This window comes from Procambarus clarkii, chromosome 41 (genome assembly GCF_040958095.1).
Source record: "Procambarus clarkii isolate CNS0578487 chromosome 41, FALCON_Pclarkii_2.0, whole genome shotgun sequence".
NCBI classification, from domain to species: domain Eukaryota; kingdom Metazoa; phylum Arthropoda; class Malacostraca; order Decapoda; family Cambaridae; genus Procambarus; species Procambarus clarkii.
In genome coordinates this window covers 6,946,071-6,968,186 of record NC_091190.1, presented here as the reverse complement: position 1 = coordinate 6,968,186, position 22,116 = coordinate 6,946,071, and the positions used below count along the sequence as shown (strand labels likewise).

At 40.7% G+C, this 22,116-nt stretch overlaps 1 protein-coding gene across 1 annotated transcript in view; it reads left to right on the top strand.

Moving 5' to 3' along the window:
- The window catches only part of LOC138373274 (ionotropic receptor 93a-like), a 398,668-nt gene extending 395,518 nt beyond the window's left edge, over positions 1 to 3,150 (top strand). The window contains exon 12 of the mRNA XM_069339316.1: positions 2,740 to 3,150. Within this exon, the coding sequence (XP_069195417.1) occupies positions 2,740 to 2,916 (177 nt within the window). The 3' untranslated portion in view covers positions 2,917 to 3,150. The remainder of the gene's footprint in view (positions 1 to 2,739) is intronic.
- Positions 3,151 to 22,116: the final 18,966 nt, after the last annotated feature.

Below are 22,116 nucleotides of genomic sequence, written 5' to 3'. Positions count from 1 at the left end.
ATTAGTACTGCTCGGCTCGGTTTTTGGGAATTCTCATTATCTGCCGATGTAAACCTGACCAAATGTAAACTGTGTCAACAAAATTATTCGCACACCCTCCGTCACTATGTGATGGAGTGCGAAAAGATCCGTGAATTTAGAGACAATTATTTAACAAATGTTCAAGAGACGTGTAAATATTTGATTCAAAATTATCTGTTACCACAAATTTTAGCCAGATATTCCTCATTTGCTGACTGTAGGTAGTGACTGTGAGTGTTACTACCTTCAGTTAGTAACACCCGCAGTAACGTTACTGTGGGTGATTTATATCAACTGTGACACTAGCTCTCCACATATGTCAGTTGATTAATTTAGAAACTTTTTGTGGTCGGTCTCGATCCCATTGTTGATGTGACGATGTGCATTAAACTTTCTAACTACTTCATCAAGATTGTAACTTGCTTAGTTAAATGAATTGTGTGGTTCAGTCACTGAGCCCATTTTGTGCCTCTGTAACCCTTTCCACTACAGACCACAAGATTTTGGGTTGTTGTTGTTGTTATAGATTCAGCTACTCGGAACAAGTTCCAAGTAGCACGGGCTATGGTAAGCCCGTAACTTACCTGGCACAGCAAGGTGCCAGGTAAGTTTAATTATTATTATTCATTTAATTATTAAATGATTTATAATTTATTTCTATATTAATTTATTTCTTTCGATAGCGGACTGTATGATTTTAATTTTCCCACAAGTAGCTTTCCTTCACAATTTGGGGGTTTAATTATATTAGACCAAATAGAATTTAATCGATTTATATAAACCTCACTTCTAAGGTTTTCTACTATACCAAACTGGGTTAGTAACATAAATATTCCAGCTTAGCTGTTATGTAGATTGTTGCCTGGTTAATTAACAATAGACACATCCACGTCGCATGAACTGATTCTTCTTGTGGATCAGTCTGTAATGGCGTCATAGCGTGCATCTTGTTGCACCAGGTAAGTTGCTTCTAATGTCTCCTTCCCCTTCAATTTCATTTATCAAATAGTCACAACGTAATTAACTGCAACCAATATTTGACGGCTATATCAGGGGCAAGAGATTTTATCTAAATAATTTATGCTTGCCCGTTCTGGATGGCTTGCCATGCCCATAACTGGTCAACCCTAATCTGCATTAATGGCCACAAATGATAAAATATAACAGGTCAATCGGGCACAGAACATGGCTAGCAAAGTCGTGTTGATAGTAGGAGAGTCTGTAATCCTAAACACTATGATTCGCGGGAAGTATTCCAGGAGATTGTACGAGCGTGCTCGCAGGCAAGGCTTGTTATCAATTACTGGCGTCACTCCCTCCCGCTTCAGCGGACGCGTTCCCAGGAAATGGTTCTGTCTCTGTATTTTATAGACAATGGGTAAGAGACCTTATTTTTATTTATGATTAAACTACATCCATGAGTCTTGGAGAATACTTTTTTTTATCTGTTCTGGTCTGCAGACTGGTGGATTAAGAATAATTTAATATAGGTTTTATGGATAAAGAGAAATCAAGTGACGTGGCAAGAGGTCACATTTTCTAAGAGACGCTACAAAACCCATATTTCTTTGTATAATTAACGATGGTAATTATGTTCAGCAGTAATTGGTGTCAAAATGCATGACAAGCATGGGTATGGGGTGCATAATAAGTGAACTAAACTGTGTCCATGATTGACAGTCGAGGAAGCGTTTTGTATGTGACGTCACGTCGTCTCTGCCTTAACAGCCAAATGCCAATACGTAAAAGTATCCTATGTTATATCGTTTACATAAAAGGTCAATAAGCTCGTAAGTACAGAAGTAGAGCCATCTCCCTTTTTCAATAATCTACATATATTAATTTTTATTAAGTTCTCTACACTATTTTCCTTTAGATATCAGTGTGAATTATATACACCGGTGTGAGATGTTTTGACCAATGAGACTCGTCGTTACAAAGCGTCTATTCTGTCATAGTCTAAACCAATACTATCACAACAACAAACGCGACGTTGCCATTCTGCTCCTTCCACGAAACTGAGAGGTTACCTTACCTTGCGTTGAATTCGGGGCTCAATGTCGCCGCGGCCCTGTCCTCAACTAGGCCTAGTTTTAAGGAATACTTTTCCTCGACTGTACACAGTGAAGTTGGTTATTTCTCTCCGTGTAAATTTCCTATTTACCCTATCCTATTTTCATATCCTATAAAAAGCTGCTAGTATTTTCACCTTTACCTTCAGTAAGAGTAATGAACCAGTATTTAGTTCCTGGCAAGCACACTTAACTTAGCTTTAGCTCCTGGAAATCATATGTAACCTAGCTTTAGCTCCAGGCAGGCATACTGAACCTAGCTTTTGCTAATAGCAAGCATACTTAACCTAGCCTTAGTTCCAGGCAAGCATACTTACCCTAGCTTTAGCTCCAGGAAAGCATACTTAACCTAGCTTTAGCTCCTGGAAAGCATCCTTAACCTAGCTTTAGCTAGATTACGTACGCTTTCCCAACCGGTTTTGGTCTTTCCCAACTTTCAGATCTTTCCCAACAACCTGATTCCCAACAGGTTGTGTTGGGAATAATTTGGATCTGCACGCAATGGCCAATATGGTTTTTGCAGTTTTCATTTCTCATATTAATTAATAATTCTTAATAGTAAATTACCTACAGTTAATGTAAAACAGCAAATATATATATATATTATAATCATTAACCTTATATATGATAATTTGTTGTGTTACAGTCGAGGGTAGAGGAAGGGAAGACTGGGAGCGGTGAGGAGGGGAGTGGCCTCGGTGTGGTGTCCCTCACCTTGCAGCACCTACAGGCAGTCTTCACCATCCTGGCCCTGGGCTGGGCAGCTGGCCTCCTCATCTTCTCTGGGGAACTTTTCTTCCCTGCTCGTCAAAATACAAAATAAAAATAAAGATGTCGGCTATTAACCCAGATTAACGCTTCTGTATATTTATTTTACTAAAGAGTTCTAAGTAAAGCACTAAAAGATGAGGAGTAATATTAATCATTTTAAGAAATAATGACTGGAAAAAATGTTCAGTAATATTTGGCGGCTCTAGTGAAATCTGTTTAGTATATAAGTTCAGAAAAAATAGTCAGCTCCTGTGAGCGCTCAGCAGCATATGTTTAGAAACATTTGTCGGCACTTGTGAGATCTGACTCTTACTCGATGTATGCTCATGTAAATATATGTTGCATTCAACATGTGTATAAATTTACATATCTCCTGAAAGTAACACATTTGCATCATTCTAATGTATCTGATACACTTACAGTAAGAAAATATTGTCTTGAAATGTAATGCATCAGCCAGAAGGCGGTTCTAGGGGCTTATAACACTATTACATGGGATATCCGGCGGTGCCCGGGTCTACTACACAACCTCCCTCCTTCCCCACACTCACCCATCCTCTTCCTTCTCCTCCTGCCTCCCTACACACACATTCTATTACTCCACCTCTTTCCTATCTGTCCACATACACTTTCCTCCCACATCTCCTTCCTCCCTTCCCACACGTGCCATTCCCCACATCTCCTCCCTTCCTATGCTGGTCCATCCCAATCCACTCCATCTTGCGCAAGAATTCACACACACACACCTTGGATCTAGGAGTTGATATCACACCAACCCTTTCTCCTGAAGCCCACATCAAAAGAATCAAAATCAAAGGTCCCAGCATGGAGCCCGTACCTTGTCAAGCACAAGGCGAAGCTTGAAAAAGTTCAGAGATATGCCACTAGACTAGTCCCAGAACTAAGAGGCATGAGTTACGAAGAAAGGTTGCGAGAAATACACCTCACGACACTTGAAGACAGAAGAGTAAGGGGAGACAAGATCACTACCTTCAAAATTCTCAGAGGAATTGACAGGGTAGATAAAAATAAACTGTTTAACACGGGTGGTACATGAACAAGGGGACAAAGGTGGAAACTGAGTACCCACATGAGCCACAGGGACGTCAGAAAGAACTTTTTCAGTGTCAGAGTAGTTAACAGATGGAATGCATTAGGCAGTGATGTGGTGGAGGCTGACTCCATAAACAGTTTCAAATGTACAAATCCACAAGGGCCGTGACGAGGATTCGAACCTGCATCCGGGAGCATCCCAGACGCTGCCTTAATCGACTGAGCTACGACATGTTAAAAAGAGTTGAAACCCCGGTCGGCCGAGCGGACAGCACGCTGGACTTGTGATCCTGTGGTCCTGGGTTCAATCCCAGGCGCCGGCGAGAAACAATGGGCAGAGTTTTTTTCACCCTATGCCCCTGTTACCTAGCAGTAAAATAGGTACCTGGGTGTTAGTCAGCTGTCACGGGCTGCTTCCTGGGGGTGGAGGCCTGGTCGAGGACCGGGCCGCGGGGACACTAAAAAGTCCCGAAATCATCTCAAGATAACCTCAAGATCTCAAGATAACAATATGCAGCAGCATATTGTGTAATGATGTAAGGGCGAAGAGAGAGAACGGCCTATTGACATAGCTCTAGTGCATGGGGGAGTTGTGTAAAACCCTGGTTTGTGTCTCGGAGAGGCTGCGGGATCCAGTAAGTTCAGTAGAACTTCGGTTTCAACTCTTTTACCATGTCGTAGCTCAGTCGATTAAGGCAGCGTCTGGGATGCTCCCGGGCGCAGGTTCGAATCCTCATCACGGCCCTTGTGGATTTGTTCATTTGATGCATCACGTTATTGTGATTTCTGTGTGTAGTTTCAAATGTAGATATAATAGAGCCCAGTAGGCTCAGGAATCTGTACATCAGTTGATTTACAGTTGAGAGGCTGGACCAAAGAGCCAGAGCTCAACCCCCGCAAGCTCAATTAGGTGAGTACACACACACACACACACACACACACACAGGCCTCGTAGGCCCTTGGGGCCTCGTAGCCTGGTGGATAGCGCGCAGGACTCGTAATTCAGTGGCGCGGGTTCGATTCCAGACCTTCCAGGTCCTCTATCCTAGGCCCTCCCACCCCAGACACCCTTGTGGGGAAATCTTGCTCTATAATAATAATAATAATAAATTCGAAGGACCATTCTTTAACAAGAAAGTATACAGAAGCAGTAAATATGGATCTCATTTATGTTAAATCAACTAAAATCTATTAAATCTTAATAAGTGAACTGTAGATTAAGAAAAGATATAGAGCTGTATCCCTCCACAAACTTTGGGGGGGGGGGATTTGTATAAGTAATATGCAGGAATATGAAATATTCAATCATTCAATAAAATCATTAGAATAATAAATGGTACTAACTACACGAACACATTAACAGCTTAGCTGTTTGAAAAGATAGAAGCATGCATCCAGCGAATACATCACGGCAACTTGTTAGAGCAGGTTACTCTAGGAATACATGATCGAGCCAGAAGATAATCGTCATTCTTCTATCTTGAGGTTATCTTGAAATGATTTTGGGGCTTTAGTGTCCCCGCGGCCTGGTCCTCGACCAGGCCTCCACCCCCAGGAAGCAGCTCGTGACAGCTGACTAACACCCAGGTACCTATTTTACTGCTAGGTAACTGGGGCATAGGGTGAAAGAAACTCTGCCCATTGTTTCTCGCCGGCGCCTGGGATCGAACCCAGGACCACAGGACCACAAGTCCAGCGTGCTGTCCACTCGGCTCCACTTCTTGCCCATAAAACTCAAGCTGAAAGGCGAGTCGCATGTAATTTCTATGTAAACATAAATGATTCCACACATATTCATAAATTAAGTGTGGATATGCTAAATTAATAATACTTACATGTGTGTTTTGATGTACACACGTCTTACCGACAAGGTGTCCTATCTAATATATATATTGAGGCCACAATTATATAAATACTAAAAACTCTGCCTTGCCGGAGGCAATGTCTGTAAGAAGATGAAGCTGTCACGTCTTCCTGACGTCCGTAGAGGCACGGATGATGTAAATACGAGGCAGTGAATTGACTGGCTTTAGGACACTCCTGTTATTAATGGCGTCTCTTTTCCAAGTCTCTCTCATCTTGCTCGTGCATGCGCACTAGCATGCACGAGCAAGATGTCCCCGCGTCCCGGGGACATCAATTATTTACTGCGTTGGAACGCAGTAAATAATTTCTATAATTTTTTCAACTTTCCGAGATAATTGAGACAAAGTTTATCATAAATTATACCAGAATAATTTGTCTAACATGACAACAAATAAATTCTTGCTACGCGAATAATTTAAATGAAACGGCGTCCAAATGGGCGAGAATGTGAGGAGTACAAATTCAATTCTACATGTATTAACTGGAACAGCTGTTCTTAACTGTATAAAATATTTTCAACAAATAATAATATATTGGTTAATCGACTATAAATCTATTATCAGCCAATAATTCTTATTAAAGAATGCTGAAGTAAAGTGAATTTAATTCGATTCACATATATGTAAATATTTTCCCTCTAACAGTGTGGACTGATACAATACACTGTCATAATTTCTAGGGAAAATGAGACGTTATTACGCCTTAATTAAATGAACTCCATATTACTAAACTACTGGTTAGTAGAGTTAGCAGATTATATTACATAGTACAAGAAGAGTTTCTTTAAGTACTGAACGTTAGTAATTGAGTGTTGGAAATTTCCAACATAACTCCGGGGGCGAGAAATTACATGTCGCAGTTCATGATTCAGTACTGACGTACCTATTGCTCCTCCATGAAGTTATATTCATTACTTACATGTCAGTAAGTTAGTACGTTAGTATTTACATAATTGATGTCGTGTGTCTCTGAAACAGATATGCAACTAAGTCATTATGGTAACATCAATTATGATGTTAAAAATATGAATTATTAGATCATCTAAGATCAAATGACTATCACCTGCATTTATGCAGAAAGAAAATACTGTATAAGTTTTACATAGTTATACATTAATTAAAGAAAGTAAAGTATTAATCATTGTGTCATTCATGATCAAGGAGAATTCGAATCTACAGTGAGGTCACTGTCTAGGGTCACTGTGACTTGTAACTATTGAGTTAATGGACACTAACTCATCACTGAAGCATCATGATCACCTCAAACTCAAATGAGGAATTGTCTGCACTGATGCAGAATTAAATTTGGCGTAAATGTGCACTGTGGTGCAGTAGTCTTTATAAACTAATAGTATAACTAAGTTTCTAACCTAGCTAAATTTCATTTAATATTAGAGAACTGAGTATTTTCATTCATTAAAATCAAGGAAGACTCTGAGTCTATGGTGAGATTAATAAATTATTCATTATGACTTGTAGTTAATTGAATTACAGCTCACAAGCTTGTCACTGAAGACTCATTAATTCATCCTTAACTTTAAATGAGGAATAATAATTTTATTTAGATCAGTCTCTATTAATAGTCAACTATATTTATTTGTAAGTACAGACTCAGCTGATACTCTATTGACTCTAATTAATTTCCCTAATATCTACCTAAGTAGAGGTTTTAATTTTCCTAAACCCTACATAAGTAGAGAGCTATGCTAATTGTGAAAACTTTTTCACTATTTCTAAGACATTATTTCTTTGGTAGTGTCACCTTAGCTAAATTGTGAGCAGTTAAGCTGCTCGTTGTGAATGGGTTAGGCTACAGTGCTATAGCCCTCTAGAGACTTAACGAAGCACATAGCTTAACAAAATTATTTATTAGTAGTAGGGCCTACTCGGTTTATTTGTATTAGGCTACAATGCTATAATCCTCTTGAGATTTAACGAAGCACGTAGCTTAACGAAGTTTATGGTAAGCAGTAATGTTTGCTCGAATGATCATAATGAGCAATAATGGGTTCGAATGATCATGGTGAGCAATAATGGGCTCGAGTGATCATAAGAACATAAGAACAAAGGCAACTGCAGAAGGCCTGTTGGCCCATACGAGGCAGCTCCTATTTATAACCACCCAATCCCACTCATATACATGTCCAACCCATGCTTGAAACAATCGAGGGACCCCACCTCCACAATGTTACGCGGCAATTGGTTCCACAAATCAACAACCCTGTTACTGAACCAGTATTTACCCAAGTCTTTCCTAGATCTAAACTTATCCAATTTATACCCATTGTTTCGTGTTCTGTCTTGTGTTGATACTTTTAATACCCTATTAATATCCCCCCGGTTATGTCCATTCATCCACTTGTAAACCTCTATCATGTCACCCCTAACTCTTCGCCTTTCCAGTGAATGCAACTTAAGCTTTGTTAATCTTTCTTCATATGAAAGATTTCTAATTTGGGGATTAACTTAGTCATCCTACGCTGGACACGTTCAAGTGAATTTATATCCATTCTATAATATGGCGACCAAAACTGAACTGCATAATCTAAATGGGGCCTAACTAGAGCAGGGGTCTCCAAACTTTTCAATGTAAGGGCCACATTATATATTTCCCATATTTATGCGGGCCGGAGGAATAAAAAATGAAATTGCTATTTTGTATAACTAAGATAAAGGCATTGTCAAAGTACAGAGAAAAGAATATTGTACAGTGTTTGTGCTCCCTGAAACGGAAGCAGCGAAGCCCCACTCGCCCTCCATCCCCACAATATACAGTTATACACAACTGATTGGTTGTAATGCACAACACATACCTACCAGTATTAATATCTGTGCGTCACACTATCGAGAGAAAGGAAAACTGACTCGGGTTTGAATAACTTTGACTTTGAATAATTCTGTGATGCCATTCGTAAGATAATTATTTTTTCAAGGCCACCACAAAGGGATTTGTTTGGAGGGCTGGATGAAATTATGTGGCGGGCCGGATGTGGCCCGCGGGCCATAGTTTGGAGACCCCTGAACTAGAGCAAGATATAGCTTGAGAACCACACCAGGTGTCTTGTTACTAACGCTGCGATTAATAAATCCAAGTGTCCGATTTGCCTTATTACGAACATTTATGCATTGATCCTTTTGTTTTAAATTCTTACTAATCATAACTCCCAGATCCCTTTCGCAATTCGACTTCGCAATCTCAACACCATCTAGCTCGTATCTTGTAACCATATCATCATTACCTAACCTCAGAACTTTACATTTATCAGCATTAAACTGCATCTGCCAATCCTTCGACCATTTCAAAACCCTATCTAGATCAACTTGAAGTGATAGTGAGTCCTCCTCCGAATTAATTTTCTTACCGATTTTCGTATCATCGGCAAATTTGCAAATGTTGCTACTCAAACCTGAATCTAAATCATTTATATGTATTATAAACAACAGAGGTCCCAGGACAGAGCCCTGAGGCACCCCACTTACAACATTTTCCCACTCTGACTTGACTCCATTTATACTAACTCTCTGTTTCCTTTGGTATAGCCATGCCCTAATCCAGCCTAATATAGCACCCCCAATACCATGAGACTCTATCTTTTTAATCAGTCTTTCATGTGGCACTGTATCAAAAGCTTTGCTAAAGTCAAGGTACACAACATCGCAATCCTTACCACTATCAACTGCCTCAACAATGCTAGAATAAAAACATAACAAATTTGTTAAACATGAACGGCCATTTATAAAACCATGTTGTGACTCAATTATTAATTTATGTTTTTCAAGATGAAGACGAATTTTATTTGCTATTATAGATTCGAGTAACTTTCCCACAATAGACGTTAGGCTAATTGGTCGATAGTTATGGACACTTGGATTTATTAATCGCAGCGTTAGTAACAAGACACCTGGTGTGGTTCTCAAGCTATATCTTGCTCTAGTTAGGCCCCATTTAGATTATGCCGTTCAGTTTTGGTCGCCATATTATAGAATGGATATAAATTCACTTGAACGTGTCCAGCGTAGGATGACTAAGTTAATTCCCCAAATTAGAAATCTTTCATATGAAGAAAGATTAACAAAGCTTAAGTTGCATTCACTGGAAAGGCGAAGAGTTAGGGGTGACATGATAGAGGTTTACAAGTGGATGAATGGACATAACCGGGGGGATATTAATAGGGTATTAAAAGTATCAACACAGGACAGAACACGAAACAATGGGTATAAATTGGATAAGTTTAGATTTAGAAAAGACTTGGGTAAATACTGGTTCAGTAACAGGGTTGTTGATTTGTGGAACCAATTGCCGCGTAACATTGTGGAGGTGGGGTCCCTCGATTGTTTCAAGCACGGGTTGGACAAGTATATGAGTGGGATTGGGTGGTTATAGAATAGGAGCTGCCTCGTATGGGCCAATAGGCCTTCTGCAGTTACCTTTGTTCTTATGTTCTTATGTTCTTATGTTAGACGCAAGTGATCTATCTCCTTTCTTAAAAACTGGTATCACATTAGCAACTTTCCAAAACTCTGGCACTCTGCCTGACTCTATTGATTTATTAAATATGGTTGACAGTGGGTCACAAAGCTCCTCTTTGCATTCTTTAAGCACCCTGGCAAACACTTCATCCGGCCCTGGGGATTTGTTTGGTTTGAGTTTTACTATTTGTTTAAGAACATCCTCCCTGGTAACTGCTAAACTCGTCAACGTGTCCTCGTCCCCACCCACATAGACTTGTTCGGCTGAAGGCATATTGTTAAGTTCCTCTTTAGTAAATACAGATACAAAATATTTATTAAAAATACTACTCATCTCTTCATCACTATCTGTTATTTGACCTGTCTCAGTTTTTAATGGACCTATCCTTTCCCTAGTCTTAGTACGATCATGGTGAACAATAATGGGCTCGAGTTATCATAGTGGGGAATAATGGGCTCGAATGATCATGGTAAGCAATAATGGACTCGAGTTATCATAGTGAGCAATAATGGGCTCGAATGATCATGGTGAGCAATAATGGGCTCGAGTTATCCTAGTGAGCAATAATAGGCTCAAATGATCATGGTGAACAATAATAGGCTCGATTTATAATTATTAGGCTACGATGCTATAGTCCTCTAGAGAATTAACAGAGCACATAGTCTAAAGAATTTTATTAGCAGTCATGTTATGGTGACTCATCACGAACAGTATAGTCTGCAGTATTAATCATGCTAGGTTACAGTACTATAGCCCTCATAAGACGTAACGAAGCACAGCAACTTAATTTTTTTCTGTGAGCAGTGGGAGCTGTTCGGTTTATACCTGGTAAGTTACAATACTATAATCCTCTAGAGGTGAAACTAAGTACGGCAACTTAAATTTTAATGTTATTTTATTACATTATGGGAAACCTAAGGTTGCTAGAAAGAATTAATTCATTGTTACTACGACCAATCTTGTTTGGAAGATAATTTGTAACGGATTATCTCAACCTATACTTTTCACAGTTTATAGTTCTCTGTTATATATATTCACTTAGAGATTTGCAAGTTTTAAATTTTACTCGTGCTAGGCTTCTTAAAAAACGTTTTTAAGGTTGCTTAAGGGAAGAATCAAGAAAGAAGGATCAGCCCCCAAAAAACTGATGCATCACGGCCACTGGAAATTTCATTAGGTGAATTACTAAAATCCTAGTTCAGAGAAACTTGATTAAATGCGGTTGTCTTGTAAAGACTAATTTAAGGTTTTCATATGAAAATCTTAAATATGAAGGTTTAAATCTTTCATATGAAGAAAGATTAACAAAGCTTAAATTGCATTCACTAGAAAGGCGAAGAGTTAGGGGTGACATGATAGAGGTTTACAAGTGGATGAATGGACATAACAAAGGGGATATTAATAGGGTATTAAAAGTATCAACACAAGGCAGAACACGAAACAATGGGTATAAATTGGATAAGTTTAGATTTAAGAAAGACTTGGGTAAATACTGGTTCGGTAACAGGGTTGTTGATTTGTAGAACCAATGATTGCATAACGTGGTGGAGGTGGGGTCCCTCGATTGTTTCAAACGTGGGCTGGACATGTTTATAAGTGGGATTGGGTAGTTATAAATAGGAGTTGCTTCGTATGGGCCAATACGCCTTCTGCAGTTACGTTTGTTCTTATATTTTCTTGACTGACCTTATGCTCCATTTCACATAGTGGGTCTTGTTTGGAAGACTAATCTAAGGTTTTCTTGGCAGACCTTAAATGCCAAATTCATATAATAGGTCTTCCTTTGAAGACTGATCTAAGTTTTTTTTTGCAGACCTTAAACGCCTGTTATTTGGACCTTTGTCCTGGTAAATTTTCAGGTATGAAAATTTCTTGATGACTTCATGTTCCTGTGAGATTCTTGTGTACTAGAATGTCCTAACATAATTTTATTTGCTTAACATACATGACTTGAGTGTGGTCAATTATTACTGTCGAGAATAATTCTCTGTCTACAGTGGGGTCAGAGGCTTGGTCGCTGTGACTGGCACTGGTTTAGGCTGCTGACCACAGATTATCCACTGAAATCCATAAAATCATCTTGGCTAATATCAATTGTAACAGATTCAATCTGAGTTTAATTACTCAGCTGTTTTTTCTTTATGCTTATTGCCGGAGAATTACTTTCAGCTGATGGTTTATTTTTATTAAATGTGAGTGTTAGCAGACATAGGCTTGATCAGGTCTAAAACTTTACCTATAAATAGGTAACCTCCTGCTGATTTGAGCAAATTCTTGCCCGTTGTTTAACTTGACCAGTAATATGCCCGTTGTTTAACTTGACCAGTAATAAACTGGTAGTAGAAGTCTGCTCCTCCTAGTAGATTTACATTGGTGAGGTGGTCAGACATTAACTGGTTGTCAGCCAATTTAATTCCATTTTGTTTTAGGAATTTGGCTGTGTACCTTAGACCCTTAATATTTAGGTCAAATGGGATTTGATCTACTACTATGGCCTGGACAGTCCTGATATAACCACCTAGTCGTACAAGCGGTTGTACTACTGTATATTCTTGGGGTCCTCTATTTATCCTGAATCCTGACAGGTTTAATTTGACCTGTGTCACTGGTTTTAATTTAAGTGCCTCTGCCACTTTCTAGGTAATAATGGTTTTCTGGGACCCTTGATCAAATAGGCCATGAATAGTAATGTTGACCCCTTTATTCTTGTCTTGGAGTTGGGCAGTGGGCAATGTTACATTAACTTGAGATGCTGGTTATTGTACGCTGTAAACTTCTCGCACCTTTGCAACACTGTTCTTGTGTAAAATTTCTATCTCGTACTTGGGGTTTCAATAATTTGATTTAATAAATTTGCACAGTGAAGCATGATGCTGTCCCTTTCTACACCTATTGCAGGTGTTCAATGGGGTCTCACAGCTGTTAGTATTATGTGGTTTGAGACACCTGGTACTTCTATGTAACTGTTTGAGTCATCCCTGGAAACACAAACCGAAACTGTCTCTATTTTCCGCTTGTTACAACTTGTAATAAAGTTGTTACATCTTGGCTTAACGTGTTTATGACGTATTAGAACGTTGTTACAACTTGCTATATTGGTTGTTATAACTGGTTAGGACGTGTTAAAACTTGTTCGAACGTTGTACCAACGTCGTAGTTTCGGTGTGTGTTTGGCGGGATCTGACTCTGGTGTCTCTATTAGGGTAATTTATACAATTATATAGAGAATGTTTTTGATGGCAAAACAAACATAACCCCCAGCCTACAGCATTTGTGGTTTACACTTGTGGTTTATGCAAGTATAGGCTTATAAGCTGGACACGAGTTCTCTCACATTGACAGTGGCTTGATGAAAAATGCAGACTAACCTCACACTCATCTGGTGCCCTCGGGAGGTGGAGATATTTGAGATGTATATATATCTCGAAGTCTCTACTTCTTTTGTAGGGTCTGATGGTGTAGTGGGTTAAAGCATACTCGTTATGGCAGCTACTGGAAGGTAGTTGTGCTTTCTGGGTTCGAGTCCCACTGGTGGGTGTTGTCCAAAGATTATTAATCTTCACTTGTGGTTTATGCAAGTATAGGCTTATAAGCTGGACACGAGTTCTCTCACATTGACAGTGGCTTGATGAAAAATGCAGACTAACCTCACACTCATCTGGTGCCCTCGGGAGGTGGAGATATTTGAGATGTATATATATCTCGAAGTCTCTACTTCTTTTGTAGGGTCTGATGGTGTAGTAGGTTAAAGCATACTCGTTATGGCAGCTACTGGAAGGTAGTTGTGCTTTCTGGGTTCGAGTCCCACTGGTGGGTGTTGTCCAAAGATTATTAATCTTCACTTGTGGTTTATGCAAGTATAGGCTTATAAGCTGGACACGAGTTCTCTTACATTGACAGTGGCTTGACGAAAAATGCAGACTAACCTCACACTCATCTGGTGCCCTCGGGAGGTGGAGATATTTGAGATGTATATATATCTCGAAGTCTCTACTTCTTTTGTAGGGTCTGATGGTGTAGTGGGTTAAAGCATACTAGTTATGGCAGCTACTGGAAGGTAGTTGTGCTTTCTGTTTTCGAGTTCCACTGGTGGGTGTTGTCCAAAGATTATTAATCTTCACTTGTGGTTTATGCAAGTATAGGCTTATAAGCTGGACACGAGTTCTCTCACATTGACAGTGGCTTGACGAAAAATGCAGACTAACCTCACACTCATCTGGTGCCCTCGGGAGGTGGAGATATTTGAGATGTATATATATCTCGAAGTCTCTACTTCTTTTGTAGGGTTTGATGGTGTAGTGGGTTAAAGCATACAAGTTATGGCAGCTACTGGAAGGTAGTTGTGCTTTCTGGGTTCGAGTCCCACTGGTGGGTGTTGTCCAAAGATTATTAATCTTCACTTGTGGTTTATGCAAGTATAGGCTTATAAGCTGGACACGAGTTCTCTCACATTGACAGTGGCTTGACGAAAAATGCAGACTAACCTCACAGTCATCTGGTGCCCTCGGGAGGTGGAGATATTTGAGATGTATATATATCTCGAAGTCTCTACTTCTTTTGTAGGGTCTGATGGTGTAGTGGGTTAAAGCATACTAGTTATGGCAGCAACTGGAAGGTAGTTGTGCTTTCTGGGTTCGAGTCCTACTGGTGGGTGTTGTCCAAAGAATATTAATCTTCACTTGTTGTTTATGCAAGTATAGGCTTATAAGCTGGACACGAGTTCTCTCACATTGACAGTGGCTTGACGAAAAATGCAGACTAACCTCACACTCATCTGGTGCCCTCGGGAGGTGGAGATATTTGAGATGTATATATATCTCGAAGTCTCTACTTCTTTTGTAGGGTCTGATGGTGTAGTGGGTTAAAGCATACTAGTTATGGCAGCTACTGGAAGGTAGTTGTGCTTTCTGGGTTCGAGTCCCACTGGTGGGTGTTGTCCAAAGATTATTAATCTTCACTTGTGGTTTATGCAAGTATAGGCTTATAAGCTGGACACGAGTTCTCTCACATTGACAGTGGCTTGACGAAAAATGCAGACTAACCTCACACTCATCTGGTGCCCTCGGGAGGTGGAGATATTTGAGATGTATATATATCTCGAAGTCTCTACTTCTTTTGTAGGGTCTGATGGTGTAGTGGGTTAAAGCATACTAGATATGGCAGCAACTGGAAGGTAGTTGTGCTTTCTGGGTTCGAGTCCTACTGATGGGTGTTGTCCAAAGATTATTAATCTTCACTTGTGGTTTATGCAAGTATAGGCTTATAAGCTGGACACGAGTTCTCGCACATTGACAGTGGCTTGACGAAAAATGCAGACCAACCTCACACTCATCTGGTGCCCTCGGGAGGTAGAGATATTTGAGATGTATATATATCTCGAAGTCTCTACTTCTTTTGTAGGGTCTGATGGTGTAGTGGGTTAAAGCATACTAGTTATGGCAGCTACTGGAAGGTAGTTGTGCTTTCTGGGTTCGAGTCCCACTGGTGGGTGTTGTCCAAAGATTATTAATCTTCACTTGTGGTTTATGCAAGTATAGGCTTATAAGCTGGACACGAGTTCTCTCACATTGACAGTGGCTTGACGAAAAATGCAGACTAACCTCACAGTCATCTGGTGCCCTCGGGAGGTGGAGATATTTGAGATGTATATATATCTCGAAGTCTCTACTTCTTTTGTAGGGTCTGATGGTGTAGTGGGTTAAAGCATACTAGTTATGGCAGCAACTGGAAGGTAGTTGTGCTTTCTGGGTTCGAGTCCCACTGGTGGGTGTTGTCCAAAGAATATTAATCTTCACTTGTGGTTTATGCAAGTATAGGCTTATTAGCTGGACACGAGTTCTCTCACATTGACAGTGGCTTGACGAAAAATGCAGACTTACCTCACACTCATCTGGTGCCCTCGGGAGGTGGAGATATTTGAGATGTATATATATCTCGAAGTCTCTACTTCTTTTGTAGGGTCTGATGGTGTAGTGGGTTAAAGCATACTAGTTATGGCAGCTACTGGAAGGTAGTTGTGCTTTCTGGGTTCGAGTCCCACTGGTGGGTGTTGTCCAAAGATTATTAATCTTCACTTATGGTTTATGCAAGTATAGGCTTATAAGCTGGACACGAGTTCTCTCACATTGACAGTGGCTTGATGAAAAATGCAGACTAACCTCACACTCATCTGGTGCCCTCGGGAGGTGGAGATATTTGAGATGTATATATATCTCGAAGTCTCTACTTCTTTTGTAGGGTCTGATGGTGTAGTGGGTTAAAGCATACTAGTTATGGCAGCTACTGGAAGGTAGTTGTGCTTTCTGGGTTCGAGTCCCACTGGTGGGTGTTGTCCAAAGATTATTAATCTTCACTTGTGGTTTATGCAAGTATAGGCTTATAAGCTGGACACGAGTTCTCTCACATTGACAGTGGCTTGACGAAAAATGCAGACTAACCTCACACTCATCTGGTGCCCTCGGGAGGTGGAGATATTTGAGATGTATATATATCTCGAAGTCTCTACTTCTTTTGTAGGGTCTGATGGTGTAGTGGGTTAAAGCATACTAGTTATGGCAGCTACTGGAAGGTAGTTGTTCTTTCTGGGTTCGAGTCCCACTGATGGGTGTTGTCCAAAGATTATTAATCTACACTTGTGGTTGATGCAAGTATAGGATTATAAGCTGGACACGAGTTCTCTCACATTGACAGTGGCTTGATGAAAAATGCAGACTAACCTCACACTCATCTGGTGCCCTCGGGAGGTGGAGATATTTGAGATGTATATATATCTCGAAGTCTCTACTTCTTTTGTAGGGTCTGATGGTGTAGTGGGTTAAAGCATACTCGTTATGGCAGCTACTGGAAGGTAGTTGTGCTTTCTGGGTTCGAGTCCCACTGGTGGGTGTTGTCCAAAAATTATTAATCTTCACTTGTGGTTTATGCAAGTATAGGCTTATAAGCTGGACACGAGTTCTCTCACATTGACAGTGGCTTGACGAAAAATGCAGACTAACCTCACACTCATCTGGTGCCCTCGGGAGGTGGAGATATTTGAGATGTATATATATCTCGAAGTCTCTACTTCTTTTGTAGGGTCTGATGGTGTAGTGGGTTAAAGCATACTAGTTATGGCAGCTACTGGAAGGTAGTTGTGCTTTCTGGGTTCGAGTCCCACTGGTGGGTGTTGTCCAAAGATTATTAATCTTCACTTGTGGTTTATGCAAGTATAGGCTTATAAGCTGGACACGAGTTCTCTCACATTGACAGTGGCTTGACGAAAAATGCAGACTAACCTCACACTCATCTGGTGCCCTCGGGAGGTGGAGATATTTGAGATGTATATATATCTCGAAGTCTCTACTTCTTTTGTAGGGTCTGATGGTGTAGTGGGTTAAAGCATACTAGTTATGGCAGCTACTGGAAGGTAGTTGTGCTTTCTGGGTTCGAGTCCCACTGGTGGGTGTTGTCCAAAGATTATTAATTTTCACTTGTGGTTTATGCAAGTATAGGCTTATAAGCTGGACACGAGTTCTCTCACATTGACAGTGGCTTGACGAAAAATGCAGACTAACCTCACACTCATCTGGTGCCCTCGGGAGGTGGAGATATTTGAGATGTATATATATCTCGAAGTCTCTACTTCTTTTGTAGGGTTTGATGGTGTAGTGGGTTAAAGCATACAAGTTATGGCAGCTACTGGAAGGTAGTTGTGCTTTCTGGGTTCGAGTCCCACTGGTGGGTGTTGTCCAAAGATTATTAATCTTCACTTGTGGTTTATGCAAGTATAGGCTTATAAGCTGGACACGAGTTCTCTCACATTGACAGTGGCTTGACGAAAAATGCAGACTAACCTCACAGTCATCTGGTGCCCTCGGGAGGTGGAGATATTTGAGATGTATATATATCTCGAAGTCTCTACTTCTTTTGTAGGGTCTGATGGTGTAGTGGGTTAAAGCATACTAGTTATGGCAGCTACTGGAAGGTAGTTGTGCTTTCTGGGTTCGAGTCCCACTGGTGGGTGTTGTCCAAAGATTATTAATCTTCACTTGTGGTTTATGCAAGTATAGGCTTATAAGCTGGACACGAGTTCTCTCACTTTGACAGTGGCTTGACGAAAAATGCAGACTAACCTCACACTCATCTGGTGCCCTCAGGAGGTGGAGATATTTGAGATGTATATATATCTCGAAGTCTCTACTTCTTTTGTAGGATCTGATAGTGTAGTGGGTTAAAGCATACTCGTTATGGCAGCTACTGGAAGGTAGTTGTGCTTTCTGGGTTCGAGTCCTACTGGTGGGTGTTGTCCAAAGATTATTAATCTTCACTTGTGGTTTATGCAAGTATAGGCTTATAAGCTGGACACGAGTTCTCTCACATTGACAGTGGCTTGACGAAAAATGCAGACTAACCTCACAGTCATCTGGTGCCCTTGGGAGGTGGAGATATTTGAGATGTATATATATCTCGAAGTCTCTACTTCTTTTGTAGGGTCTGATGGTGTAGTGGGTTAAAGCATACTAGTTATGGCAGCTACTGGAAGGTAGTTGTGCTTTCTGGGTTCAAGTCCCACTGGTGGGTGTTGTCCAAAGATTATTAATCTTCACTTGTGGTTTATGCAAGTATAGTCTTATAAGCTGGACACGAGTTCTCTCACATTGACAGTGGCTTGACGAAAAATGCAGACTAACCTCACAGTCATCTGGTCCCCTCGGGAGGTGGAGATATTTGAGATGTATATATATCTCGAAGTCTCTACTTCTTTTGTAGGGTCTGATTGTGTAGTGGGTTAAAGCATACTAGTTATGGCAGCAACTGGAAGGTAGTTGTGCTTTCTGGGTTCGAGTCCTACTGGTGGGTGTTGTCCAAAGAATATTAATCTTCACTTGTGGTTTATGCAAGTATAGGCTTATTAGCTGGACACGAGTTCTCTCACATTGACAGTGGCTTGACGAAAAATGCAGACATACCTCACACTCATCTGGTGCCCTCGGGAGGTGGAGATATTTGAGATGTATATATATGTCGAAGTCTCTACTTCTTTTGTAGGGTCTGATGGTGTAGTGGGTTAAAGCATACTAGTTATGGCAGCTACTGGAAGGTAGTTGTGCTTTCTGGGTTCGAGTCCCACTGGTGGGTGTTGTCCAAAGATTATTAATCTTCACTTGTTGTTTATGCAAGTATAGGCTTATAAGCTGGACAAGAGTTCTCTCACATTGACAGTGGCTTGACGAAAAATGCAGACTAACCTCACACTCATCTGGTGCCCTCAGGAGGTGGAGATATTTGAGATGTATATATATCTCGAAGTCTCTACTTCTTTTGTAGGATCTGATAGTGTAGTGGGTTAAAGCATACTCGTTATGGCAGCTACTGGAAGGTAGTTGTGCTTTCTGGGTTCGAGTCCTACTGGTGGGTGTTGTCCAAAGATTATTAATCTTCACTTGTGGTTTATGCAAGTATAGGCTTATAAGCTGGACACGAGTTCTCTCACATTGACAGTGGCTTGACGAAAAATGCAGACTAACCTCACAGTCATCTGGTGCCCATGGGAGGTGGAGATATTTGAGATGTATATATATCTCGAAGTCTCTACTTCTTTTGTAGGGTCTGATGGTGTAGTGGGTTAAAGCATACTAGTTATGGCAGCTACTGGAAGGTAGTTGTGCTTTCTGGGTTCGAGTCCCACTGGTAGGTGTTGTCCAAAGATTATTAATCTTCACTTGTGGTTTATGCAAGTATAGGCTTATAAGCTGGACACGAGTTCTCTCACATTGACAGTGGCTTGACGAAAAATGCAGACTAACCTCACAGTCATCTGGTCCCTTCGAGAGGTGGAGATATTTGAGATGTATATATATCTCGAAGTCTCTACTTCTTTTGTAGGGTCTGATTGTGTAGTGGGTTAAAGCATACTAGTTATGGCAGCAACTGGAAGGTAGTTGTGCTTTCTGGGTTCGAGTCCTACTGGTGGGTGTTGACCAAAGAATATTAATCTTCACTTGTGGTTTATGCAAGTATAGGCTTATAAGCAGGACACGAGTTCTCTCACATTGACAGTGGCTTGACGAAAAATGCAGACTAACCTCACACTCATCTGGTGCCCTCGGGAGGTGGAGATATTTGAGATGTATATATATCTCGAAGTCTCTACTTCTTTTGTAGGGTCTGATGGTGTAGTGGGTTAAAGCATACTAGTTATGGCAGCTACTGGAAGGTAGTTGTGCTTTCTGGGTTCGAGTCCCACTGGTGGGTGTTGTCCAAAGATTATTAATCTTCACTTGTGGTTTATGCAAGTATAGGCTTATAAGCTGGACACGAGTTCTCTCACATTGACAGTGGCTTGACGAAAAATGCAGACTAACCTCACACTCATCTGGTGCCCTCGGGAGGTCGAGATATTTGAGATGTATATATATCTCGAAGTCTCTACTTCTTTTGTGGGGTCTGATGGTGTAGTGGGTTAAAACATACTAGATATGGCAGCTACTGGAAGGTAGTTGTGCTTTCTGGGTTCGAGTCCCACTGGTGGGTGTTGTCCAAAGATTATTAATCTTCACTTGTGGTTTATGCAAGTATAGGCTTATAAGCTGGACACGAGTTCTCTCAATTTGACAGTGGCTTGACGAAAAATGCAGACTAACCTCACACTCATCTGGTGCCCTCGGGAAGTGGAGATATTTGAGATGTATATATATCTCGAAGTCTCTACTTCTTTTGTAGGATCTGTTGGTGTAGTGGGTTAAAGCATACTAGTTATGGCAGCTACTGGAAGGTAGTTGTGCTTTCTGGGTTCGAGTCCTACTGGTGGGTGTTGTCCAAAGATTATTAATCTTCACTTGTGGTTTATGCAAGTATAGGCTTATAAGCTGGACACGAGTTCTCTCACATTGACAGTGGCTTGACGAAAAATGCAGACTAACCTCACAGTCATCTAGTGCCCTCGGGAGGTGGAGATATTTAAGATGTATATATATCTCGAAGTCTCTACTTCTTTTGTAGGGTCTGATGGTGTAGTGGGTTAAAGCATACTAGTTATGGCAGCTACTGGAAGGTAGTTGTGCTTTCTGGGTTCGAGTCCCACTGGTGGGTGTTGTCCAAAGATTATTAATCTTCACTTGTTGTTTATGCAAGTATAGGCTTATAAGCTGGACACGAGTTCTCTCACATTGACAGTGGCTTGACGAAAAATGCAGACTAACCTCACACTCATCTGGTGCCCTCGGCAGTTGGAGATATTTGAGATGTATATATATCTCGAAGTCTCTACTTCTTTTGTAGGGTCTGATGGTGTAGTGGGTTAAAGCATACTAGATATGGCAGCTACTGGAAGGTAGCTGTGCTTTCTGGGTTCGAGTCCTACTGATGGGTGTTGTCCAAAGATTATTAATTTTTACTTGTGGTTTATGCAAGTATAGGCTTATAAGCTGGACACGAGTTCTCTCACATTGACAGTGGCTTGACGAAAAATGCAGACTAACCTCACACTCATCTGGTGCCCTCGGGAGGTGGAGATATTTGAGATGTATATATATCTCGAAGTCTCTACTTCTTTTGTAGGGTCTGATGGTGTAGTGGGTTAAAGCATACTAGTTATGGCAGCTACTGGAAGGTAGTTGTGCTTTCTGGGTTCGAGTCCCACTGGTGGGTGTTGTCCAAAGATTATTAATCTTCACTTGTGGTTTATGCAATTATAGGCTTATAAGCTGGACACGAGTTCTCTCACATTGACAGTGGCTTGACGAAAAATGCAGACTAACCTCACAGTCATCTGGTGCCCTCGGGAGGTGGAGATATTTGAGATGTATATATATCTCGAAGTCTCTACTTCTTTTGTAGGGTCTGATGGTGTAGTGGGTTAAAGCATACTAGTTATGGCAGCAAC